A 27632-nucleotide genomic window follows, 5' to 3' on the forward strand; every position below is an offset into this window, starting at 1 on the left:
TGACATCTAACAAATACTTCAATTTTATTGTGCTACAGAATTACAAGGACCAGTGTTATATTTAGTACAAGACCTACATCAGCCTCCTCCTTCTAAAGATTTAAAGTTTTCTAAATGTTCAATTAGGGCCTCCATCTCTGCAGACTCCAACAACCTGTTGATTAGCTCATCCAGTGCCCCCTCACCACAGAGAAATTCCTATCAAATGAAGGAGAGAACCATTAATGATTAGTATAGACCAGTATTTTTTGAATGCTGATCAATCAATAACAATTCCTGGAATATATTTGCCCGGAGCCTGATCTTTATGCATCAACCCATCAATTTTGCATTACTCCCCTGGTGTGACATCAGTTTTGGGTGGTGTAAATAAGTCAGTTGAAGGCATGTTGCTGAAGAACAGCATACAATTACATAGCATCTTCTTGGCAATAACAGAAGGAATTACTGGCAACATCTTGCATCTGTCAAACCCCACTGCCTAAAAAAAAGTTAACTAATCTAGCAAGAATTGATGGGATGTAGGATATTGTAATGAATAATGACCACATTCTGATACCTGTACTCATGCTGAGCTTACTGACAAGAAGTTCCATTGACTTCAGTAGGACAATTTGTGGAGTAAGGGACTATTCAATGTGAGTAAAGGTATCAGAACAGGATCCTAAAAAATAAGATGAACAAGTACATAATCTAAATTGTCATATTATTTATTGAACCTTGTCAGATTCTCCCCCACACTGTTATTTTGTAATGATCCTCACTTGTATGTCAGATCTTAACATACAGTAAATATTCCAGGGCAGGGATCTGTATTCCTCTGTGTTCTCTAAGGGGCCTAGCCCATTGTTCAGCACTATTAAATATGTGCTACTTGCTCTGTGACGGCAATAATATTAAATCTTAAACCTGAGCAATAAAATTTAAGTCTAATCCTAAAATATAAATCCAAATCATAGAACAAACTCAATCTTGAAACCCCACCCCAAGAGTTAAAAATCAATCCAAAACCTACTAGCCCGAAAGTTAAAATCATTCCAAAATCTACCTATAAACTGAACTCTCACAGAATACTAGCGTATCATGTATTTGTTCAGCACATTCAAGTGAAAAAATATAACCATATATAGAATTTTACCCAGAAATATAATGTCAGATAATCTTAAAAAGAAACTTTTCTGTTGCCTTTAAAGGTGACCTGCAAAGTGCAAAAAAAAACAACCCGCCCCCCAAACTTTTAAAGTGTGTTTGTGTGTGTTTTTTGCCTCTATACCATATAAAGACAGTCTGGAAGGGTGGGTTGGAGCAGGCTGTTCGTTTTTTAATTTTTAAACAAACTTCTTCTTCTTGCTTTTTTACCCTACATATATCAGGAATATCAAGTCTAGTCCTCCCTGGTTTGGTGAAGGACTCACTGAATGTCTCAGGTGAGTACTCTGTCTTTATCAGGCCTTCTTTATATAATAGAGAAACAAAAAACAAAAGAATGAGGCTAGCGATTTTTTTTCTTTTATATCTCACCTTTAATAATATATCACAAAGGATGGAAAGAAAGATCTAGGCTTTCCCAACCTATAACCATGTTCAGTAGTTAGTGGCATTTAATGGTACTACACAATTTATGTCCATACTTAGCTTCTTGACAAATTTAGTAATCACTTTCACAAGATTAACTCTGGCTAGTGATGTGATAAGAACTGATACAGGTACACACACACTGTCACTCTTGAAAAGATTTTACATGTATTATCATAAACATAACTACCTTGATATTGCGGACATCATATGAGATCCTGTGATCAGTGACTCTGTCCTGGGTGAAGTTATAGGTACGAATTCTCTCTGACTGGGCTCTTGTCCCTATCTGTACAACAACAACAACTTCTATTATTTTTTTGAGTTTTAAAAACAAAAACCCTTCAAAAGCAGCACATCAGCACCCTTAAACTGGATTGCAATAAATCAGCCTGTTCTGTAGATACATACAGTACTTAAACACACAGATTATTCATCTGATAACTGCTTCTTACACATTTTGGTCTACTGTATAAATATACATTTTGCCAAGGTTTAAGACATTCCCTCTCCCTATTTCTCCATTGGCTCTGTAATGATAACAGGAGTTAAAAAGTAGTTTTAAGAAGCCAAATTTGTCACTAATGTCAGCAAATACGTCTAGACACAAATTAGGTCAACGAAGTAAGAAGATGATATGTTTACAGTCACTCTTCAGAGCAGAACTGTGCTATTGGAACAATCAGTATATACTATACTTTCATTAACAGCCTGATCCTGCAAAAATGTATGCGGGTGAGTAATTTCACATGTAAATAGCCTCATATACGTGCATAGTTACTCATGTGCATGTGTGTTTAAAGCAGTGGGCTTCACTTAGTATCCATTGACTTTGATGGGCACTTGATAGGCCTGCAGGGCCAGAATTTGAAAGGTATTTAGGTGCTTAGTCATCATGAAAATTCCAGTAGGTGCCTAGTCACCTAAACAAACTTGAAAATCCCACTAGTTGCCTATCTGCATCTTTAAGTGCCTAAATACCTTTCAAATTCTGGCCCTCGGTCATTAAAGAAAATACAGTTACTTACAACTTTTGCTGGCAAAGAAAACAATGGTTGAACTAGTCGAGCAGTTTCCATTATAACCATCCATTTCTAAAGAATACTCAAACTTTCTGAATAAACATTTTTCAGCTGAAATGTTCCACAGTTGATCTCAGCTCAAATATGCATTTGGGGGCAATTTGAGAAGAATGGTGTAGAGCTGTTTTTCAGTATCACAAGACTGTGAAAATATTTTCCCATTTTAAAAGTGAGAAGCCTCTTGCTGGTGCCAGCTCACTGTTTAAATCTACCATTCTTAATGGCTACTATCTTTACAAAGCAAGTAACTTTGCTTCAGACTGGATAGCTCAGTGGTTTGAGCATTGGCCTGCTAAACCCAGGGTTGTGAGCTCAATCCTTGAGGGGGCTATTTGAGGAGCTGGGGTAAAAATCTGGGGATTGGTCCTGCTTTGAGCAGGGGGTTGGACTAGATGACCTCCTGAGGTCCCTTCCAACCCTGATATTTTATGGACTCCCACAATCCTAGCTAGATGAAACTGTAGGACTGCAATTCCCACTAATGATAATTAAAGTGGCACTTCTAATTGCATAATCAGCAAACTCAGATTGTACTCCCTATAACGGGTTGGCAACCTCTGGCACGCAGCTTGCCAGGGTAAGCACCCTGGTGGGCTGGGCCGCTTTGTTTACCTGCTGCGTCCGCAGGTTCTGCCAATCGCAGCTCCCACTGGCTGCAGTTCGCTACTCCAGGCCAATAGGGGTGGCGGGAAGTGGCGTGGGCTGAGGGATGTTCTGGCTGCGGCTTCCCACTGCCCCCATTGGCCTGAAACTGTGATTGGCCGAACCTGCGGACATGGCAGGTAAACAAACTGGCTCAGCCCACCAGGGTGCTTACCCTGGCAAGCTGCGTTGCCAGAGTTTGCAGACCCCTGCCCTATAACAAAGAGATGCTGAAGAAGCCATACCAGTGTATGGCTCAGAAAAATGAAAACACGTGAAGGAATAAACAGAGTATTTGTGATATTGGGTGTCCTCTAGTGGTGACAAGATGGAGTTACAAACAAATCTGAAAGTTTCAAAACTGAATTTCAAGTAGTTTTTGGTTTTGTTTTGTTTTTTAAAATGGAGGGTGAGACACTGAAAAGTGCCTAGGGAAATGGGTGCACAACTTCCATTTAAAATCAACAGAAATTGGGTGCCTAACTCACCTAGCAGATTTTGAAAATCTCACTTGCATCCACATTTATATGTCCAAACAAGATACTGATTTAATACACTGTGAAATATTAAGGGCGCGAGTTTCATTTTGGATGTCCAATTCCCATTAATTTTAATCGGAAGTGCACATCCAAATCCCTTAGGTAGCTTTGAAAAATCTCAGCCTGAATTCCAAACAACAAGAGACAAAGGCTTCATCAGCAGTAGTGACTGAGTTAATTTAAATGCAATCTGCAGTTAGTGGTTAAATAACTGACTTGGAAGTTTGTAAGTACTGAAGCTTTTTTTTTTTTTTTTTTTAATTGCTTCTGCCCACTGAAGAAGTTCACATTGTAAAGAGCAAGATGCTCAGAGCAAGAGATAAGAACGGTGGTGTACAGGGGGGAAAAACAGCCTTATAACTTCTTCAGTTTTAAGGTTAAATTAACTAATGTCAGTTAATTACAAGTTAATCAATATAAATTATTTCTTCCTCAATAAGTTGGCTAAATTTCCAAAAACATAATAAATTATCATATGGCTCTAAAGTGGCAAGATTTTTGGTAGCAAGAATGTTGTTATTTTTCCCCCACACTCTGCAGGATCCTAGCAATTACTGTGTTTTAGAATTGGATTCAGAATGTGACTACCACAACTCATGGGAACAGATTCTCGTTTCACAAAAGTTCCTTTATATCACTTGTTAGTGTAAAAGAGTGTTAAAGTGAGCGTAAGTTACATGCAGTTGATTAAGTTAGATTTGGTTAATTATATCCACATTAAGGCCTGTGTACATTGCCAAAGCAATGTAAACTGGCCTAGATGGTAATTAAGGGCCTGATTCTTATCTACATTTACAAGCACATACTTTCCTTTTTACCTTCATCCATCTGTACACTCCTCTCCTACTGCCCACACACACAAAAAAAGGGGGAAATTATTGTTGCTAACCCTGAAAGCTCAAAGCTATGGCATAATGTCATCTCCAAATTTCAATAAGGAAAACATGTCACCTGCAGTTTTCTAGCACTCTGCTTTTGGCTGAAGTCTTTCTCAATGATTTGTTGATATAACCTCGTTCTCAGTGTCCGCAGAGCTATTTCTTTGTTCAGTTGCTGTGATCGCTCCTGCTGGCACTCTACTGTTAGTCCTGTGTAGAATTCAAGAACACACTGATTAAAGACTCATTATAACAAACAGGATTAATCCTAAAACATTAGTAAAATGGAACCTTTCAGACCTCCTGCTCTTCACGCTAGGATAAAAGATGTATTTTTAAAACATTTTAGCTAAAACATTTTAGTTAGTATATTTTCAAACTGTAGTGTAAATGGGACAAGTTTTAACACATCTGGTAGAGGTGAACTTGAGGGGGTTTTTACTGAGGTTCATTGGACCACTTAATTATGGTGCTGCATCAGGGAGTCCAGGGTTCATCTAAACCAGCTAACATATTAAAATATCATTTGCCCTATCTACACTAGGATGTTTAAGATAACAATATAGGGTTACATTGTGTGTGTCTGTTCATCAACAGATCTCAAAGCACTTTACACAAGGAGATACTTATCTCCGTCCTTTGTTTACATAGGACCTGATGCTGCAAACTGTACCCTAAGTGGTCACTAACTTTAATAAGAGTTAAAGATCCTCAGTTTACAGAAGTTATTTACATCTTGCATGATGTCCCTGTCTCACTGCAAAGTGTGGTCCATTTATTAAGTGTATCACATTGTAAAGATAAAATTGATCATGCAATTTTTGACATAAACGAACACACTCCCCTGCAAAAAAATGAGAAGGGCCATCTGACTTTCTCTGTATTGGCTGCAGTCCTGCCAGCGGTTTTGTGCAGACAGACCCCAGTGCCTAAAGTGAAGCAGCATGCAGGATCAGAGCCTTTGATTTTGGGATCTAGATTGTGTGCATCTATGCACTAAAAGGCAAAGATTAAAATACAAAATCCCGAACACACTTACCAGTCGGAATATGAACTATTCTCACAGCACTGTCCGTTGTGTTAACATGTTGCCCTCCTGCACCTTTGGCCCTAAAAGTATCTATACGCAAATCCTTAGGATACACTTTAACATCTACCTAGAGTCAAAGAAAATTAAGTTACCATCTGCTTATAACTGTTTTAAAGAGATACTATCAGTTTAAAAACAGCACTTCTGTCCAAAATTTGCTTGCCTCCCATTGTTACCAGAAACACGTAGGTTACTCTAAGTGAAAGAAATTAGTGAACAAACAACATTTCTATTCTTTTCAGTTTGTTTACTCTGTGCCTTTGATAATTATTTGTGTGTAGTCAATTTCATTCTTTCCCCTATGCAATCAGTCAGTTTCCCCTGTTTGTGCAAAATCTTTCACACAGCAACAGGGGAGAGAAAAATCATTGAAGAATAGGAAAATGTTATTGTAAAACCACAACAACTGGCAGGGAGACTCAGAAGCAGATGAAGTACCAGAAACTACTTTTGATTTCTTTCCCACGCTTACACTACACCAAAAGGCCTCAATCCTAGTAACACTTATGAACGTGCCTAATTTAACTCCCCTGTGTAGTCCCATTGATTTAAGCACATGTGTAAGTGTTTGCAAGATACACGCTTAAAACTGTTGAAGAACAGAGAAAGGCTACTAGTTATCATCTGTATTGTGGTAGCAGCTAGAGGCAGGCCTGTCAACAGCAATTCTGGGCCCCAGGGCAGAACAGTCAACAAGACCCCTAGAAAGGATGGGCACAGCATCCCCTACAGTTGGGCCCAGGGGAATCTTCACTTCTTTCCAGTCTCCTACTGTCTGTGTTTCTGTGGATCATTTTCTCTAATACATGTGTACCAACCACAGAGATCCTAATTTTCAGCTCTTCCCTATGGATATTCATCCAGCTGCCTTTCCCATCCACCTGGGACAGGTGCAAGCTCCAGAGCTGCTTTAGAATGTATTTGTTTCTCAGATACTACCCAGTCTCTTCCCCATTTTATTACCAAAGGAGTTTCTTCTGATTGGGCTTTGGGAGGATGAGGCAGAATAAACTGCAGTTTCTGTAACTGTGTCACTACCTGAAGGTGCTGTGTCTGGAACCTGTAGCGCAATGTCTCGATACTGAAGAGTTCCCTCTCCCCTTCCTTCCCCAGGCCAGAGGTAACCTGATGCCCTAGTAACCAACCAAGATCTACCTTTTTAAAAAAAATAAAAAAATAAAAAAATGGTGTTTCCAGACAACCGGTCAAAAAAACTAGGAATGTATCCAAAGGTACCTGAGCATGCAAATGCCATAACTCAGGTCCCAGTCGGGAACCATTCCAGTTGTTATTATTCATGGATCTGTATTACACTAGCACCTCTGTGTCCCAACTGAGATCAGGGCCCTATTATGCAGGGTGCTGTACACACTCATGGAGACAATTCCCTGCCCTACAGAGACTACAATCTAAACAGAGAAGACAAAGGAACGATTGCTATCACCATTTTACAGATACGAAATTGAGGCCCGGAGAGATTAAGTGATTTACCCAAGGTGACATTCTGTCCCCTCCTTCCCTGGAATCAGAATCAGCCCACAAGCATTCAGAGAATTCCCCTGCCATGGGCACTGCATTGTGCCATCACAGGCAGCTCTACACTGCACACTCCAGCCATGGGAGGCAGGAAATCAAGGGCAGAAAATTGAACACAGAGCTCCCACGGCTGTACCCTAAGGACCATCCTTCATCTCTGTGTAAAAATAAGCATGAACTTCCAATATATGACAACAAATAAACTGAAAAACAGCCTACAAGCCTACAACTAAAAGAACCCCAACACTCTACGTTTGTGGCACACAATTCTGCACTATAATAATTTGCATATGTAACAATCTGAAAAGGAGGTCAAACTGAGGTTCCTTTAAAAATATGGTCTCTTATGCCTAAATTTAGGGAATACTTAATATAATGTTGCCTAAAGGTCGGAGCAGCACACTGGGTTCTGTCTGTGCCTGTCATGGTATAATTCCCCACTCTGAACCTTAGCGTCCAAAAGATGGGGTACCAGCATGAATTCCTCTAACCTCAATTACCAGCTTAGTACTTGTAGCGCTGCCACCAACCAGGAATTCCAGTGCCTGGTACACTCTGGTCCCCCCAAACCCTTGCCCGGGGAACCCCAAGACCCAGATCCTCTGGATCTTAACACAAGGAAAGTAAACCCTTTCCCCCACCGTTGCCTCTCCCAGGCTTCCTCTCCCTGGGTTTACCTGGAAGATCACTGTGATTCAAACTCCTTGAATCACAAAACAGAGAGGACAATCACTTCCCCTCCTTCCTTTCCCCCTCCCAGACTCCCTGAGAGAGAAAAGTAATCCTAACACAGAGAGAAAAAATTAACCTCTCTCTCCCCTTCCTCCTTTCTCCCCACCAATTCCCTGGTGGATCCAGACCCAGTCCCCTGGTGTCTCACCAGAATAAAAAAAAAAATCAGGTTCAAACAAGAAAAGCTTTTAGTTAAAGAAAGAAAAACAGTAAAAATTATCTTTGTAAATTTAAAGATGTAGGTACAGGGTTTTTCAGCTATAGACACTGGGAATACCCTCCCAGCCTAAGTATACAAGTAAAATTAAAATCCTTTCAGCAAAATACAAATTTGAACTCCTTCCAGCCAAATGCACATTTGCAACACAAGAAAACAAACATAAGCCTAACTCGCCTTATCTACCTAGTACTCACTATTCTGAACTTATAAGAGCCTGTATCAGGGAGATTGGAGAGAAACCTGGTGCACGTCTGGTCACTCTCAGAACCCAGAGAGAACAACAACCAAAAACTAACAGCAAACACAGAAACATTCCTCCCTCAAGATTTGAAAGTATCCTGTCCCCTGATTGGTTCTCTGTCAGGTGACAGCCGCAGGCTCACTGAACTTGTTAACCCTTTACAGTCAAAAGAGATATAAAGTACTTCTGTTCTATTAACTTCTACTATCTGTTTATGACAGTGCCACTGATTTACTGGGTTTCCTTAGGCAAGTCATTTAATCTCTCCTGAGCCAAATTCATTGTGACATTGTGTTCCAGCTAATCCCCATCTCTCTGCCAATATCCCACCCAGAACAGGAAGGAAAATTCCAACTAAAAGTCTGGCTGAAAAAACAGAGTACTAATATATGGGAGAGAAAGGGGCCCAACATTAACCAGTGACCTAAATTATGATAAAATTTACCTGCTGTGCGCTCATGGGCTTTATAAACCCACAGCTGTGGATGTATGAAAATTCTCACGATAATCCCCCAAGGCCTGTACGTCTCTCTTTGACTTGTTACTCATGCACCAGTTGAAACTCTCTTTGGAGCCTTATACTCTTATTCATAGATTCCGAGGCCAGAAGGGACCATCGTGATCATCTAGTGAGTCTGACCTCCTGCACAACACAAGCCCTGGAATTTCCCCAAAACAATTCCCCCAGCAGATCTTTCAGATCTTGATTTTAAAATGGTCAGTGATGGAGTATCCACCAGGATTATTATTAGTGAACATAAATAAATCCTCTGGTGAGACTCCATCACTGTTCCCTTTATAACAGTCCCAATAGCAACACATCCCCATCCCCAACTACCAGCCCTGATCTTCAATCATCCCATCACCCCCAAATACGAGTGACCATCGCCTAATGAGATCAGCCATATGACCCCAAAGAACAGCCACCAGCCCCAAATCAAAATAGCCTCAGACACAACCCCGACCACCAACCCAGCACTGTCACTGAAACACCCACCCCTTCCCAGACCCATCCCGCCCTCTCCTCCCTGGTGGACCCCCAACAAAGCCTGGCTGGCGCTCAGCATGGCACTGCCAGTGCCTTTGCTGAAGATGTTGGACAAGCAGCTGCTGGATCCTGAGTCTGATCTCGAGTCTTCCCCTTAGCGGTCCTGTGCCCAGCTCCTTCCCCACAGCTGTCCCTCCCTACCTCTGCCCACAGCCATCCCCAGCCTAGTTCCTCCCCTCAGCCTGGCTGCCTCCCCCAAATGGATGCAGAAAGTTTAGCTCCTGGATACAAAGTTGCAGCGATTGTTGCCGCTGCCGACCCAGCTCCTCCCCCCGGCTCTACCCCCCTGGCGCAGTTGTGGGGGCTGCTTCCCCGACACACCTTCCAGGGCTCCTCCTGCCCAGCTGTCTCCAACAGGGTGCATGGAGTCTCATGGGGCGGTGCTGTGACTCAGGAGCGTGTGCCTAGGAGCCCTGCAGCCTGCCTGGGCAATTTAAAATGGCCCGGGGCTCCTGGCCATCGCTACCACAGCAGTGGCTGGGGGCCCCCGGGCCCTTTTAAATCACCCAGGCCCCTGGAAAATTGGCCCCTTTGTCCCCCCTCCCCCCATTGGTGGGCCTGCCTAGAGGCTGAGGGCTCCATTGTTCAAGGCACTCTACAAACATATGTACAAACTCTCTCAAGTCAATGGTTCTTATGTTACTAAACTGTCTAGGCATTTTTGAAAATTACAGTTTAGGTACAAGCTTAATTTTAAGCACTGGGTTCGAAGACTTTGGCTGAGGTCTATGCCAGGATAGGTAGGGTTAGAGATAGGCCACGAAGGGCCTTAAAAGCTATGACAAGTAGTTCATACTTCATGTGGTGGAAAAGGGGTAGCCAGTGGAGGGATGCAAAGAAGGAAGTGACCTGGTCAAAGTGACAAGCCTGGAAGATGATTTTTGCTGCAGTGTTTTTAATGGATCTAAGTGAAACAAGACCAAAAGGGAGTTTGCAGCAGTGAAGAGCGAGGCACTGAGGGCCTGGAGCAGAGTTTCAGCTGTATGGACTGAGAAGAAAGTCTGGATCTTGGAAATGTACAGAAAAGAAAGGCAAGATTTAGACACAATTTAGATGTGTGGTGATGGGCTGAGCTGAAGGTGATACCTAGATTCTAAGTCTCAGTGACGTGGGGAGGGTAGTGTTGTCCACAGTAATTGAGAAAGGAGGAAGCTGGGGAGAGCTTGCAGGGAAAGAGTAAGAGCCATGTTGAGTTTAAGCTGGACATCCACAAGGAGATTTCAGAAAAAGAGCCCAAAGCTCTAGTTCAACTTTAGAGTCTATCTAAGCAGAGGAAAGAACCAATAATAAGACGTGTGATTGAAAAGAAAAAAGAATGTTCAGAAAGGTTGATTGTATCATACCAAACTTTTGTCTGGATGTACTCCCAAGCCTCAATATCTTATTTAATTTAGAATCTGTTTTACAACTAGTGAGTCAGTTTCGTGAATGCCAGGAGCTGGAGGGCTTAACAACATTAACTTCCATAGAATCATAGAAATGTAAGACTGGAATGGACCTCGAGATACCATCTAGTCCAGTCTCCTGCACTCAAGGCAGGACTATGTCCTAGACAATACCTGACAGGTGTTTGTCTAAGCTGTTCTTAAAAACCTCCAATGACAGATATTTCACAACCTCCCTTTGTTCCAAGGCTCAACTACCCTGACAGTTAGGAAGTTTTTCCTAATGTCTAACCTAAACCTCCCTTGCTACAATTTAAGTCCATAGCTTTCTGTCCTATCCTTAGAGGTGAAAACAATTTTTGCCCTCATTTTAACAACCTTTTATGTACTTGAAAACTGTTACGTCCCCCCTCACAAACCCAATTTTTTCAATCTTTCCTCATAGGTTATCTTTAATAATTTTTGTTGCTATCCTCTGGACTTTCTCCAGTTTGTCTACATCTTTCCTGAAATGTGGCTCCCAAAACTGGACACAATACTCCAGTTGAGGTCTAATCAGCACAGAGTAGAGCGGAAGAATTACTTCTCATATCTTGCTTACAACACTCCTGCTAATGCATCCCAGAATAATGTTGCTTTTTTTGCAACGTTACGCTGTTCACTCACATTTAGCTTATGATCCACTATGATCACCAGATCCCTTTCTGCAGTAGTCCTTCCTAAGCAGTCATTTCCCATTTTGTATGTGTGCAACTGATTGTTTCTTCCTAAGTGGAGTACTTTGCATTGGTCCTTATTGAATTTAATCCTATTTTCTTCAGACCGTTTCTTCAGTTTGTCCAGAGCATTTTGAATTTTAATCCTATCCTCTAAAGCACTTTCAATCCCTCCCAGCTTGATATCACCCACAAACTTTATAAGTGTATTCTTTATGCCATTATCTAAATCATTGATGAAGATACTGAAGAAAACTGGGCCCAGGACCAATCCCTGTGGGACCCCACTCGATATGCCTTTGAGCTTCACTGTGAAACACTGACAACTACTTTCTGGGAATGTTTTTTCAACCAGTTATGTACCCACGGTATAGTATCTCCATATAGGCTGTATCTCCCTAGTTTGTTTATGAGAAGGTGATGCAAGTAGCAAAAGCCTTATTAAAGTCACGATATACCACATCTACCATTTCCCCCTTATCCACAAGGCTTGTTACCCTCTCAAAAAAAGGCTCTTAGGTTGGTTTGACAGAGTTTGTTCTTGACAAATTCATACTGACTGTTACTTATCAACTTAATATCTTCTAGGTGTTTGAAAATTATTGGTTGGCTATTTGCTCCATTATCTTTCTGGGTACTGAAGTTAAGCTGAGATCTGTATCCTTATGCCCTTGAATTGCACTGTACCTCAGGCAGAAGTAGATTTCTAAAAAGTTGCTTTTAAGGATCCAGTAAAGTTTGTAGGGAATCATTTAACCAGGTGCTGAGTCAAGAGTCACAGCCTTGCACAGAAGAAAAGCTTGTGTATCCTTTATTGGGCCTTGACAATACACGTTGGCACCAATAAAATAATAGCAGTAACTCGGCTTAGTCCTTGGGGTTTGTTATTTTAAATATAACACACTCAAATGCCAAAGAGAAAAGCCAGGAAGACACTTCAATTTTATTCTGATTAAAGGTTAGTTTACCTCCTGTGGCTCAGGTAGGACAACTACTGACATTGTCCCAGTGTGAATACGCTGCATTCTTGATGATAGGCCAGTCTCAGGAATTCGCTGAACTCTGTGAGTCCCTCCTTCATATTTCAAATACCTGAAGACACAGTCTCCCGAAATATGAGCAGCTGCATGGTGCAATCCGCCTTTAAAGACAATAATGCATAAGAGGTATAGTCTAAAGACACAGCTTTAACTTAATCTTGTTGGCAGAAGGAACAGAACATTATCATACCAATCTCAGCTGGTGTGTAGTTCAGAATGTCAAAGGTCCAACATTTGTAATCTGCATAATTCTGGTACATCTCAAACATTTCTTTGGTGAACTGTTGGCAAATGTCACCTAAAAAATTAAATATTTAGACAGCACAACATGAAATATAAGTTTATAGACTCTTCCCTGAAAAACACCGATTTTTAGCATTAGCAGTAACTCTAAAGATCATTGTCGTTGGAGATAATTTATCTGCATAAAGCACTAATACTCATCTCTACAAAGTGCTATTTTACATTATTAAAATGTAAAACAATTGAAGCCTTGTAAACCTGGATGGAGGTTTGGAGTAACCTTTACTTGTGATGACTTTGCTGACCTCCAGTGGTTCTGCCCGATGTCACCTCTAATATCACATCACTTTCATCATGTTTCTCCCTTGGCACTATACTCTGGAAAAGCTGGAAAAAAAAAAATTTGTTTCTACCTTCCTGACCAAATTTACAGCCAGACCTCATGGTTGCATCAGTCTGAACACACACAAACCCCACACTTGTAAATGCAAATCAGGTAGTTAGGAGTGAAAATTGCCCAGTCAGTGTTGTAGTCTGAGACTCCTGGCACACAACGGTGAGATTTTGGTGTGTTAATAGAGGCTAATTGAAAATTTGACCCCACAATGCCAAGCATGAGACCACCAAATCAGCCACTGCAGCCTCCCCTGTGATATTAGCCAGGAAAGTCAGTTTACACTGGCACTGACCTTATTTTTCAGATGATTCTATTTCATACAATCAGATTATTTTAATTTTCTAAAATACAGACACTTGATTCACAACATAAAGCCTTCCATTGCATTTCTTTCAGCTTCTCTTATGATGATTATTTTCACACACTGGTCTCATTCAACTGAAGAAAATGATAAAAGGATTGAAAGTTCCACGAGGATAAAGCCTTTCAAGACATCTCTGTACACTCTCTGCTGCCATGAACAAATGGCAGAACCCCATGCCATGTCTTCGTAGCATAGTAGTTCACTGTGATACAGACTTTTCAATGACAGCAAACGAACAAGCACACATACAAAAAGTGTCTAAAAGAAAGAGCTTCTAAGGTGCATTTGGCAGTAGAGAGACTTCCCAACGGTGAACATTTCCAGGTCTTTTCCAATGAGAAAGCAGAAACTAGACCTGTTTCATTAATGGCAAGTGTTATAATCTGCTGTTAAGAAAGTCTTACCTGGAACAATAAAATTACATGGCTGTATGAAGACTTGCAAATGAAGACATCAAGAGATGTTCATCTTAAAGACTCTGTACTTTTACCTCTAACTCACCTTTTTGCAAAATGTGTTGATTTTTTGGTTAATGATTTCCTTCTCTTCTAAGGCAAGCTCTAGCAGCTGTTTCTCATCTCTGCTGTCTAGCTCTAAATGCCAATGATACAAATAAACATTAAGCAATCTTATTTAGTTTAGAGCACATTGTAATACAAATGCCAAATTACACCCATTAAAATGGATAACAGCTTCCATTGCAGGGAATTGCTTATTCTCAGTATGAAATACCAAATAAGGACAGAAGCATAAGATGATGTATATTACTAATTAAATGTTCAGATCATCAGGAGCCCTGGATGGCTTGGGAGACTGGAAAAGAGGCACAGAGGATTTTACCTCTATGTCTCCAGTTCAAACCTAGCCAAAGTCAGTAGCAGATAAAAGTTATTCCCCATGCCACAGCTCTTCACGGGCATATGTGAAACAAATTGATAATCTAACTCCTACTAAAACTAATCACTATTTACACTAATTGGCAAACTTGTTGGCAGCCTCAACAGTGAGGCTGTGAACCGAATGGGTAGGGATCCAGAACTATCCTGTTACTGAGAATGAATGGGGTCCCAATACATCAGGATTTTGATCTGTGTATTTGTTTTTAAAAGTAAATTTATGGTGGATCAACAACCCTGGAGACCAACATCCTCTATTTTACCAAAGGAAGAGGAAGAGCAAGGGCCATGGCAGTCTAAGCTTTCCCACCAATATATCTCATTCTTGACCTAGCACAGCGTGGGCAAACTTTTTGGCCCGAAGGCCACATCAGGGAATACCAATTGTATGGAGGGCCATGAATGCTTCACAAAATGGGGGTTGGGGTGCAGGAGGGGATGCACGCTCTGGGCTGGGGATGAGGAGTTTGGGGTGTAGGAGGGTGCTCTGGGCTGGGACCAAGGGGTTCAGAGGGCAGGAGGGGGATCAGGACTGGGGCAGGGGTGCGGGAAGGGGTGCAGATTCCCGCTGGGGTTGTGGGCTCTGGGGTGGGACCGGGGATAAAGGTTTTGGGTGCAGGAGAGTGCTCTGGGCTGGGATCGAGGGGTTTGGAGAGCAGGCGGGTGGGAGATCAGGGCTGGGCTTTGGGGCATGGGGAGAGGCTGAGGAGGTGCAGGCCAGGCGGGTCTGCACACTGCCCCATCCGCAGGCGCTGCCCCTGCAGCTCCCATTGGAGCACGTAGGAGCCAGAGTGGGATCATGCCACGGCTTCCGGGAGCCACGTGGTGCGGCCCTGACCCAGTGCCCCGGCTGGAGCGCCGGAGCAGGACCGAGCCACATGGTGCGGCTCGCAGTACGGCTTAAAAGGTCTCACAGGCTGGATCCAGCCTGCAGGCCGTAGCTTGCCCACCCCGATCTAGCAGCATCACTAAGGCCTAGTCTATACTACAGAGTTAGGTCAACGTAAGGCATCTTATGTCAACCTAATTATGTCAGCGTACATGCTACAGCCTTGCTCCCACCGATGTAAGTTCCCTATTACACTGACATAATAACGCCACCTCCATGACAGGTGTAGGGCTTATGCCGGTGTAGTTAAGGTGATGCAGTGTCTGTGTAGACCAGGGGTGGGCAAACTACAGCCCACGAGCCATTTTAAGCCGGCCCCTGAGCCATACCACGTGGCTCAGCCCCGCTCTGGTGCTCCGGCCACGGCACTAAGTCGGGGTCTGGACCCGCACCACATGGCCTGGCCCTACTCTGGGTTGGGGGCCACACCCCTGAGCCTCTCCCCATGCCCTAAACCCCTGCCCCAGCCCTGATCCCCCTCCTGCCCTCCAAACCCCTCAATCCCAGCCCAGAGCATCCTCCTGCACCCCAAACTCCTCATCCCCAGCCCCACCCCACAGCCTGCACCCCAACCCCAATTTTGTGAGCATTCATGGCCCTCCATACAATTTCTATACCCCAATGTGACCCTTAGGCCAAAAATCTGCCCACCCCTGGTGTAGACACTGCATCCCTTATATTGGCTTTTGGCTGCCATTCTAAGTTCTCCCTGCTCTACATTCAGTCGTCTCTCGCTACTAATTTACTACCCATTAGTGTATGTAGTACTATCAGTGGCTATTTTCCTGACTTAATGTCTGCAGTACCTTACTCTGTGTACTCTAAATTTCACTGCCAGTGTTGCATAATTACCAAATTTGTAAGCTCCATTCCTTGCATTTCTTCCTCGTCCTAATAATAATGGTATAAGCAGCAATTTCTGCTACCGTGCTTTTCCTCCCTATCTTCCACATCATCAGTCAATATGTTGAAAACCACTGGGCATAGTTTTGATTGGGGGATAACCATTTGTTTATTTCACTCCACAGGAGAATTCTCAAATATCTTCAAGGAACTAGTATTTCGCATAAGGTTAAATTGAAGCCTGACAATTCAGGGCCTGGGGTTGAGCATCTACAAAGAGATGTGCAAAGTCCATAATTTAATAGATATCAATGAACCAAACACCCAAAATCCAAATTTAAATGACAATGTCCAGTCTGACATGTACTATGAATCATGCCCCCTGCCCAAATAAATAAGCCTTACCTAAAATATGTCCCTAAGAAGAAAATTGTCATTAGCCCTATGAAACAAGGACTGGAGTAGTTTTAAAAACAACGTTTCTAGAATATTTGAGCTAAAGACATGTTCACGTGACTTTGAATGTATAATGTACACGACACTGGCCTGCTCTGCAAAGTTGGTCACTCTGAGGCAGTGGGGCTAAAGCAAAACAAAATGGAAGGATCTAGAAGGCTTTAATAGGGACATGGAGGACCCTCAGAAAAATGTATGTGCCGAGTGTATTGCTCCCTGGGTGACTTGTTTCAAATTCTAGGTAATAAGGCCCATCACATCATAAAAAAAAAAAACTGCTTTGCATAAACACATGGATTTTACTTACTTGTACACATGGATTCTATCTCTTGAACTTCTCTTTCTGCCTCTTGTATTTCTTGAAAAGTAGCTACAAGGGTGGATAAATGAGTACGTCTTCTGCTCAGAGGACTTCGGTCATACTCATTCATTGAGCCACTATTTAACAACTGGTCAACCCGCTGGTATTCTCTGTTTAAGGTCTCTAGATATTTTTCCACAGCTTCATGCTTCCACAGTGCTCTAAAATCCTGATGATATCTCCTTGACCAATCATTAAATGACAGAGGAGGTTTAACTATATTCAGTAAATAATTGCGTCTAAAGATAGATAGTTCCATCATGTGACCTATCCTTTTAACAAGAGGAGAGCAGTGATGGTGATAGCGATGGAAACAATTAGCAAGCAGACTTTTAAAAAGCCCAACGCCTCGGTGAGGTTTCATCTCAGCTTTTACGGTTCACCACCTGAAATTTAAAGCAGATACAATATGGGCCACTTTTTCATTGGCTTTTTTTTTTTTTTTTAAATGTGTATTTTAAAATGCTAAATAGGGACCAAATCCTCCTCTTAGTTGCATCATGTAAATCTAGTGATGCCATTCCACCTTAAATGGACCTATCCCAGACTTAGGTCTGGACCACACTAGGAACTTTTACTGGCATAGCTATGTTGGTTAGCAGTGTGAAAAAAAGTCACATCCCAATTAACATAGCTATGCCGGAGAAAGCCAAAGCACAGATACAGTTATATGTCAAAAGAGTTCTTTTACCAGTATAGCTTATTTGATTTGGGGAACTGGTTTAAGCAATTACACTGGCAAAAGAACTTTCTTACTGATATAAGCTGCATCTACAGTTGCGGCGGTTGCCGGCATAGCTCTGCAAGTATATCTATACCAGCAACGGAGAACCATGGCCACTGGGAGCTGCGAGCTGTACCCGTGGATGCTCAGGTAAACAAAGTGTCTTGCAGCCTGCCAGGGGCTTACTGTGAACAAGCCACAAACCAAGTTTGGGAACCACTGCACTAGTGTAAGTGACAGCAGCTGAGCATGGCCATGAGTATATTAGTAATACTGGCCCTGACCTTGCAACAGGTTAATTGGCAAGACTACTGACACATGCATAAATGTTTGCAAGACTGGAGCCATTCAAACAATGCTACATAGCCTACTGTGCATATATTTCAAAATTAAACATACAAATAAGGGACATAAAATATTTCAATAAATAAAAAGAAAGCTGTCTTAAATACAATTAATTCGTCTGAACTATTCTACAGTGATGCAAGAACAGTAACATAGTACTTATTCCTTTTGAAAATTATGGCCATTGTTCAGGGAAAAGGTCTCCATTTCTTCACCAGTTTGTACACTTCACATGACAGATCCTGTTTTGAACCTTTTCTAGTTTGTAACAGGAAGTCCTGACGTTGTGGCCTATCAAGGGGCCTAAACTTGCATCCCATATTCATATGAATAGCCCTTATTCTGACAAGTAGTCCTACTGAATTCAGTGAGTTGTTGACACAAGAAAGGATTCCTTATGGAACTGAGGGTTCCTACCACTTCTGCCAATACTGTGAGCCCTTCTGTCTTTGTCAATATTTCCTCGTCCTTCCTGTGTCAATTTGAGGGGAAACAGATCATCTTATTTTGGTTGGCAATCCACTATTCCTTCAACTAAGGAAACCTTTTCTCTAGGCACTGGTTCAAGAGAGGTCATCTTTTCCCTGCCAAAGGGTAGCACTGTACATCATTTTTAAAAGTGTTTTGATCCTGAACTGCAACACATTTAAGACAAAAAGTGTATGTGTTTTCCGGTGACCTGTTTCAAAAGATGCAGGTAATTCCATTTTAGGAGGGGAAAACTCAAGCTTCAATTAACTTGTTTGCAAAAGTTGTAGGGTTTCTTGCAGAAAGAAAACAAAACACTCCCTAGGAATGGATTAAGTCAAGGGGAAATTCCATGAAGTTCCCTGTGGAGTTTCCTCTACATCCTCTCCCCAACAGGGAGAGGTTTGGCTTTTGTGAAGAAAGTAGGTGATGCCACCTGGAAACCAACATAAAGAGCATCCCAGATAATTATAACCGCTGAAGTGGATTATAGGGAAAGAGATCCCCTCTCAGATAGCCACATGCTAGGACTTTTCAGAGAAAGAAATCTGAAAAATTGCGCTGCCTGAAGTGACAGGGTTTAGAGAGCAATAGGGTGACAGGGAACTCCCTCCCCCACCCTGCCTCAAGAAAGGAGGAAGAAGAAATAGTCACAGTCTCAGTAGAGAATAACCATGAAGGACAAGGTCCTTGTATTTATTTCTGAAGGCCTGATTCTTTAGCGCCCTGTACCTTGTGTCAGTATTTACATCTGTGAAAAATGCTATCATTCTGGTATGGTAACATTTTACACCTACTTCTCAGAGGTGTGATTCACAACTCAAAGTGCAAGACTCAGAGAATGAGGGAAGGAACCTTCCCCCGCAACAGTCAAAATTCTCAAGACAGATACAAAAGACCATGAGATTTGTTTTAAATAAATCCCATAATAGTTAAACTAATCTCAGTGGGAGTTCTTTGTCTTATCTTCTATTTCAGGGGTTAGCAACCTCTGGCACGTAGCTCGCCAGAGTAAGCACCGTGGCGGGCCGGGCCAGTTTGTTTACCTGCCGCATTGGCAGGTTTGACTGACCGCGACTCCCCGTCCCAGGACAATGGGGACGGCGGGAAGTGCTGCGGGCTAAGGTATGTGCTGACTGCAGCTTCCCACCACCTCCATTGGCCTAGGACGGCAAACAGAGGCCAATGGGAGCTGCAATTGGCCGAACCTGCCGACATGGCAGGTAAACAAACTGGCCTGGCCCGCCAGGGTGCTTACCCTGGCAATCTACATGCCAGAGGTTGCCGACCCCTGTTCTATTTTTTTAACTCATGGAGACAGAAATACTTTTACAAATTAAATACTTCAGGGCCAATTTCTTTTAACACCTCAGACACAGATGTGAACAAGTAGGTATATGCCATGTATGTCACAGCATGCCAGTTTTAATTTCTTGATATCATGGTTTCTTTCGGGTCAGTAGCAGATATTTTTTGTTCACCTTCAAGTCTTTTATTAACACACCACTATAACTCTCTAATTCCATCCACTGTGTCTGTGATCCTATTGTTTACTATCATGGCAAGAAGTGGAATATTTAAAATTGTTGACCTAACTGTCAGTGTCACAGGCATTGAAGGAATCAGGAAGAATTCCTTTGCACTTCCCACATTTCACAAGCTGGCTAGGTCCTGCTTAGCCCCTGGTAGAAATTATAGCAACCTGAGGGCTGTTCTAATTGACACTTGGTTGCTGATAGCCCCCAGGGGTTGTTCCGGTGTCTAAGAAGAGCCATAGCAGAGACTACACATCTTTTTCCTTGTCCATATCTTGATGTGCTTCTGCCAGAATGATGCACAATCAGGCCAGTAATCTACAGCCCTGGACTTAATTGCACACCCCCAAATCTAGACCTCACTTAAAAAGATGCAATTCACTGATGTCAATAGAGTTTCACCTGCTTATATCTGGTCAATTTGGTCCACAATTTTCTACGTTGACACAATTAACCGCATTATAAAAAATATATGAAACACCACTAAGAGAAACAGAGTAACTGATGTTCTGAAAAGCAGAAGTACTCAATAATGTTTTGTAATACAGCCTCATCTGAGCTCTTTGGAAATTAAAAACAAAAAATATTATTTTATGATACCTAAATTACTGCATGGTTCAGACAAACTGGGCAAGTGCACTGCCTAGAAATAATTACACACAAATAATTATCCTTCTCTTAAATAGACATTGTCAGATTAAATTTGTCCCAAAATGCAAGTATTTTGAAATCAAACTTTTACAAGATTTATGGCCAATACACATTTCTATTGATTTTTTTAAAATTTCAATTAAAGCTTTGTTTATTTGTTAAAAAAAAAAAATATATCCTGCAATGTTTGCAATCGAAACACTGCAGGCTTGTAGTTAGTGCATCAGAACCAGAAAGTGAAACTGATGGTGAGAAGACTGAGACTGACTAGTACATTTTCACTGTCCAATCAGAGAGCTAATAAAAAATAAAGCAAGAAGTAAATTAGATTTTAAAATGTCTTTCAGTTTTAATAATTAAAGACACTATTAGTAACAGAAAAAATGTAATTCTTAAATATAAGTTTTAACTTGATGGTTTCAGCTAAGGTTCATTTATTTCAACTTGAATAATAACTTAAAAACACACCTATCCAAGGCTTTAGGTACCCTAACACACCACTAACAACACAATTAAATCTCATCAGCATTAAAGTGATCAATTCAGCCAGCTAGCTACTCCTTTCCTCCCCTTCATCATTATAGAAATATATATTTGTAAAACTTAAAAATATATTTGTAAAGTTAAAATCACTATCTAATTGAAAGCCCCGATCCAGTTACAGTTAATTTTAGGTTGCTCTACTTTTTCCAATCAATCCCTTAGCTCTTTACTCTCCATGCCACCTTCCATGCAGCAGCTCTCTTCCTAGGGCTAATATCCCAGCACTGCTAGAAAGGATGATACCTTCGGAACCAAGGGCCCTCCTCGAGATGTATTTTACGAACAAAAAATGATAGCACAGAATTTTAAAATAAACTTGCCCAGAGAAGAACAGACGGAGACAGTACCTTATAACATGCAGCCATCACAGAAAGGAAGCGACAGACTGAAAAGGAACTACCACTCCCAGCATTCTTGCTAAGCACTACCGCTTCCAGAATGCCTCAGTCACAGGACTTTTAACCCCTTTTTTTCATTATAAGCCAGAAAGAAAACGTATATGGAGAATATGCAATTTCTAAAAATATTATTTACGTTTATTATTATTTACTTATTATTATTTTATTTTATTGTGGCAGTGAGCAAGAGCCCCAGCCAAGGTCCTTATTGTGTAGCAGCTGGCACAATGATATAAATAAAATGCATCCTTTCATCATTTGTGTGGAATTCAATATTGCCAAATGCAACTATTCAAAAATCATGAGTCAGGTCCTTAAAAATCATGAAGTTGACTAAAAATCATGCGTTTTCACAGAACAATCAATTTCAGGTTTTTATTTGACTTGTTGGTTTATGGGTAGTGCAAGTCAGGAATTTTTTAAGTAAACAGTTTTTCTATCAGAAACTGCCAATTCTGGGAAGGGATTCAGCTTGCATTTGTATCTCACAGAATTTGTCCTCCTAAACCCTACATTCATCGGAATGTGCCTTAGACGATGATTTTAAATAATCAAATTATCTTCTCACTTTAAAATATGATTTAACACTTAAAATCTTGGTCAGGTAAATAAAGGTTATTAAATTACATGAAAGTCACAAACAGCTCATGCACTCAAATTTATAAATTACTAAACTGGCTTTAAAATCAGAAGTGACGGCAACAAAAATTACATCAGTTTCAGTGGCAGTCAACAATAGTTATTACATGTGAATATAATAATAATGTAAACCTTTAATTAAAAACAACATGATTAATTTTTTATTAAGCCTGGTTGACAAGGGGGAAAGTAGTATAAAAAAGGGAAACACTTTATTTATGTAATATAAAAAGATGCCAGAATGTTTAATAAATAATCATATATGGTGTCAATTAATTTTTCCATAGGCATTCATGAGTGCCAGTTATTGTAAATGGAAATTAGACATGTACTAAAAGCAACATAGATCTCTGTATGCTTATATACCTTATACCAGTGGTCCCCAAACGTTTCAGAGTTGTGCCCCCTTTACCATTGTCCATGTCCCCCTGGGAGCCAGGTCCAAAACAGAGCCGCAGCTCCCGGGGGGAGACACAGAGGAGTTAAGGGAGACAGGGCTGTGGCCGCAGCTAAGAATGGGTCTGGGGCCAGGAGCTGGGCAGGGCTGGGAACTGAGCTGCTGCCAGGGGCTGAGGCTGGGAGTGGGGGCGAGAACGGAACCATGGCTGGGAGCCGAGGCTGGGGCCGGGGGCTCAGGTAGGGCAGGGCTGGGAGCGGAGACACGGCTAGGCCATGGCCAGGTGTGGAGCCGAGGCTGGAGGCGGGGCCAGGGCCACGGCTGAAGGCAGGGCTGGAAGCGGGGCATGGCTATGTGGCGCTCCCTCTCCAATCCCCATGGAGGCTGACCCAGGCCCTGTCACGCCCCCCAAATGTTCCTTTGTGCCTCCCTATGGGGTGCACCCCACAGTTTGGGGCCACTGCCTTACAGTCTCAGTGAATTAGAGAACCCTTCTCTTTCTGCTGTTGTTTAGGCACTGACGTAAAGTGTTGTCTCACAACCTGTTCTGACTTGGTGGACTTCTGTGCCTCCGCTGAGACCCACTGACATCCATGAGGCTCCACGCAAATACAGGCATACAGCCATACTTCATCATTTATACAGATACTGGTTTATGTTAATATGTTTCGAAATCAAATGATTCACCAGGCACAATTACAAGTTTATTATCATTTATGTATTGATATATTGTTATCCCCTTTTGATCAGAACAGTTAGCCAATATTCGGGGCCTTGTGGGTTGTTTGCATCAGGTGGAGATTCTGATGATAGAATCAGGTATTTATTGGACGCAATCCTGATTATTTATAAAGAATGTGTACAAAGTCCTGTTTCTCTGAACACAGTAGGATCAAATGATAGGAGGCTATCTCCTTGCTTACAATTTCAAGCCTTTCCAGCTTGGGCAGCACTCTGCCCAAGAAGTTCTCTCTTGGCTTTTTCAAGGACATGCTATAAGTGCGTCTCTTGTCACCTCTCATTTCTTCCTGTTCTCTGGCTGTTTTTTGTTTTTAACATAGACACACAGCTGCAACCAAATCAATTCCCATCCGAGTGTTTGTAGTGAGTCTAGTCTTTGCGGCTTCCATTGTTTTCTCTATCACTAAACAAAAGTAAGGTAGCCACTTATCCAGGTTATACCCAGAGAGTCCGGTTTTCGGCTTCTGTGTCCGGGTGCCATTTAGGGTTGCCAGGTGCCTGGTTTTCAACTGGAAAGTCTGGTCGACAAGCGGAGCTGGTAACCCTAAATGGCACCTGAACCAAAAGTCTGCTTACCATGGGGTGAGGGTAGGTGCTAGGTCATTAACTGCACCAACCCCTGCTCAGTTGGGGCCACCTCCTACCTGCAGGCAGGCTCTTTGAGAGGATCCAGTGAGCGACGGGAGATGGGGGATCAGCGAGCAATGGGCGTGGGGCCTTGGGGAAAGAGGCAGAGCAGCAGTGGGGCCTTGATGGAAGCGGCAGGGCAGGGTGTGGAGCCTTGAGGTTACCTTTACCAAAAGTTGAAGAGGTTGCTTGCAACCCTAAACAAAGAGCATTTAATTGTTCCCTCATTTAGCCAGAAGAGAAGGTGACTAGCATGTCCATCAGCTTCATAGATCAAAGATACACTTTTCTGAGAGCCACCCAACCTCCAGCATACAACATGATTGGTGTATACTGTGACATTAGTTTCCCAGACCTGAGAAAAGCTCAAAAGCTTTGTCTTTCTCACCAACAGAAATTGGTGGAAAGAAGATATTACTTCACCCACCTTCTCTATCTAATATCCTGGGACCATCATGACTACAACACCGCATACAATAACGAACGAAACTGAATTTTGCCTTCTGAAATGGAAGCTCCACAACATGAGCAGTGACACTTTAGATTCCCAGACCTTAAGAAGAGCTCTGTATAAACTCAAAAACTTGTCTCTCTCACCAACAAAAGTTGGGCCAATAAAAAATATTACCTCACACACCTTGTCTAACTAAATACAATAATTCTGGGAAAATGTTATCGTGCATCTTACTTAACTGGTACCTGTCTCCAAGCTATTTTCACAACATCACTTCATTGTTGGTAGTCAGTTAATGTAAACAGAGTTTACTAGCAATAAATGTTTTACTAGACATCTATATCAGGGGATGGTAACCTCTGGCACGCGGCTCGCCAAGGTAAGCCTCTGGCAGGCTGGGACAGTTTGTTTACCTGTCGTGTCAGCAGGTTCGGCCAACCGCAGCTCCCACTGGCCACGGTTCACCCTCCCAGGCCAATGGGGGTGGCAGGAAGCGGCACAGGCAAGGAGCGTGCTGGCCACGGCTTTTCGCCACCCCCATTGTCTGGAACGGCGAACCATGGCCAGTGAGAGCCGCGGTCGGCCAAACCTGTCGACATGGCAGGTTAAAAAACTGGCTCAGCCCACCAGGGTGCTCACCCTGGTGAGCTGCGTGCCAGAGGTTGCCGACCCCTGATCTATATTATTACAAGCTAAATATTTATTTAAAACACACAAAAATATACAAGATATGTTTAATAAACAATAATACAAAGGAACAGTAAGATATTTTTGCAAATGGAACTGGTAGCATGACGTATAGTTAAGGTTGCTTAACATTTTCCATTGTAAAACTCTGCTTTAAGTTGCTTATGCCTTTGCCAAACAAACTGTTTGAGCTGAAATTTTGCTTCAGGTGTCTGCCTCAGGTTGAATTTTTGAACCTCTTTCCAAGAATGAGATTAGGAAAAAATTACACTGTTTTGCCCACATTAATTTTTTTTAATTTAATTGAGAAGTTCTAGTTATCATATGATTACAGAAAGTAGCAAAATGCATTCCACAAATGGGCCAAATTAAAGTTCCATGGGCAATCTTAATTCTTCATTTACTAATCTTTGTGTGATAGACTTTTCAACATTTACATTCTTTTAACATATTTATTTTGTATACAAATTTGAGTTGTCACTTTTCAAGCAGCCTGATATAAAGGCATATGCTAAAAATAATAAAATAAAAAACAGTTGTTCAAAAATGAAAAATAAAAGAAAGAAAAACAGGCTTTGAACTAAAATAAATCTAAATCCTAGTTCCTTCTATGACGAAGTATATAGCTCCTTTACCCAGATCCTCAAAGGTAATTAGGCGCCTATCTCCCATTGAAATGAAGGGAAATTAGGAGCCTAAATACCTTTGAGAATCTGGGCCTTTAAGACACCAGGGCAGAATGGTCCTTTTTCGCAATGGAGCGAGGTAAATAGCAGGGCTCCCAAGGATCTGTCCTGCAAACTGTGCTCTTCAACATATTCTTAAATGATCTGGAAAAGTGGGTGAACACTGAGATGGCAAAAATTGCTGACTATACAAAATTACTCAAGATAGTTAAGTTCTAGGCAGACTGTGAAGAGTTACAAACAGATCTCACAAAACTGGGTGGCTGGGCAACAAAACGGCAGATAAATTCAATGTTGGTAAGTGCAAAGTAATGCACAGTGGAAAACACAATCCCAATTATATATACAAAATTATGGGGTCTAATTTAGCTATTACCACTCAAGAAAGAGCTCTTGGAGTGGGTATTTCTCTGAAAATATCTGCTCAGTGTACAGTGACAGTCAAAAAAGCTAATAGAATGCTAGGAAACAATAGGAAAGGGACAGATAATAAGATATAAAATATCATGTCACTATGTAAATCCATGGTACATCCACATTTTGAATGGTAATTTACGTTAAAATGAAGAAGAGCTCTATGTAAGATTGTCTTTCACCAACAGAAGTTGGTCCAATAAAAAAATATTACCTCACCTACCCTGTCTCTCACAAAACATAGGAAAAGTCACTCTGTCCTTCAGATGGTTCCCTTTCCTATGAAAGTCTGAGAGACAACTTACATCTGTGAAGCCACTAAAGTTACAAGCAGTTCCCCAGTCTACACCTTCAAGGGAAGCTACAGACTCCAAAGAGCAAAGTTCTTAATGCGGAAACAAGTAATTCTTATTATGTCAACAGCAGCAAGCCACTTGAGCCTCACACTTCACTTGGTAAAGGAACTACTGCCAGCCCAGGAACAAATACTATCTCTTACAAATATTTATGAGATGGCTGGGAAGCTTTACATAGCTAACATTTGATGTCAAACACTGAAAAATGAATGAATACATTAGATGACATCCTTAGGTTATAATAATTGTCTGATTACTAGGCCTGTCATCCTCTCCTTAAATTCCAGCCAGATTTTAGCAGCCACTAATCACACAAACTTTGTTGGGTAGAGACAAGTGCATTATACTCTTTGAAAGTCGGTTTTCCAGGTTCTCAGATGATGTGGCTCTAGCAGGAACAGTTCTTCAGACAGTGGACGCGAAAGCAAAGCGGAAAGACGGTGGCAAGAGCGTAATCAGAATAATGGGATTTTTCATCCTCTCTCTTCTCACACTGCCAATGCCCCCCGGAGCCAAACACCACGCTGCACTGCCAGCCCCAGGTCTCCACAGAGCCCACTAACCAGGCCTTGAACTGCATGGGTCCTTTGCCTTGCCCTGGGCGGGGTGTTGCCTCGTTCGGGGAGAGGGGGGGCCGCGTTTTTTAACTACAAGCGGTACCAACGGTGCAAAACTGACCCGCTCAGGCACCAAACCCCGAGATTTATAATAACATCGCGGGAGTTGGTGTCAAGTCTGGACAAGACCAAACTCATCCCTCTAAGCTCTGGGATGCCTCCCGCACCCCCGAGACC

General features: G+C 41.9%; 1 protein-coding gene across 3 annotated transcripts; it reads right to left on the reverse strand.

The window, feature by feature from the left end:
• Positions 1-27595, reverse strand: MTRF1 (mitochondrial translation release factor 1). Of its 3 annotated transcripts, none has more exons than XM_032776940.2 (10): positions 27517-27595; positions 17120-17559; positions 14230-14321; positions 13273-13354; positions 12915-13022; positions 12653-12825; positions 5756-5873; positions 4790-4926; positions 1766-1864; positions 1-198 (listed from the first exon to the last, which is right to left on the reverse strand). In XM_032776940.2, exons 2-10 carry the CDS (start codon positions 17535-17537, stop codon positions 79-81), a joined length of 1347 nt encoding a protein of 448 aa, XP_032632831.1. In that variant the 5' UTR covers positions 17538-17559; positions 27517-27595; the 3' UTR covers positions 1-78. The 3 variants fall into 3 exon arrangements, with proteins under 3 accessions (XP_032632831.1, XP_032632830.1, XP_032632832.1); XM_032776939.2 differs by lacking the exon at positions 27517-27595 and adding an exon at positions 21787-21833; XM_032776941.2 differs by lacking the exons at positions 4790-4926; positions 5756-5873; positions 27517-27595 and adding an exon at positions 21787-21833.
• Positions 27596-27632: the final 37 nt, after the last annotated feature.

This window comes from Chelonoidis abingdonii, chromosome 1, assembly GCF_003597395.2.
Source record: "Chelonoidis abingdonii isolate Lonesome George chromosome 1, CheloAbing_2.0, whole genome shotgun sequence".
NCBI lineage: Eukaryota > Metazoa > Chordata > Testudines > Testudinidae > Chelonoidis > Chelonoidis abingdonii.

Bases quoted from the DNA above. Each gene is read 5' to 3' on its own strand.
- MTRF1 (XM_032776940.2), bottom strand. From the start codon at position 17,537: ATGAAACCTCACCGAGGCGTTGGGCTTTTTAAAAGTCTGCTTGCTAAT. The intron at 5,874-12,652 runs GTAAACTAACCT...CTTTGACTCTAG, and splicing joins TCCTACCTGAGCCACAGGAG to GTAGATGTTAAAGTGTATCC. The intron at 4,927-5,755 runs GTAAGTGTGTTC...AATTCTACACAG, and splicing joins AATAGTTCATATTCCGACTG to GACTAACAGTAGAGTGCCAG.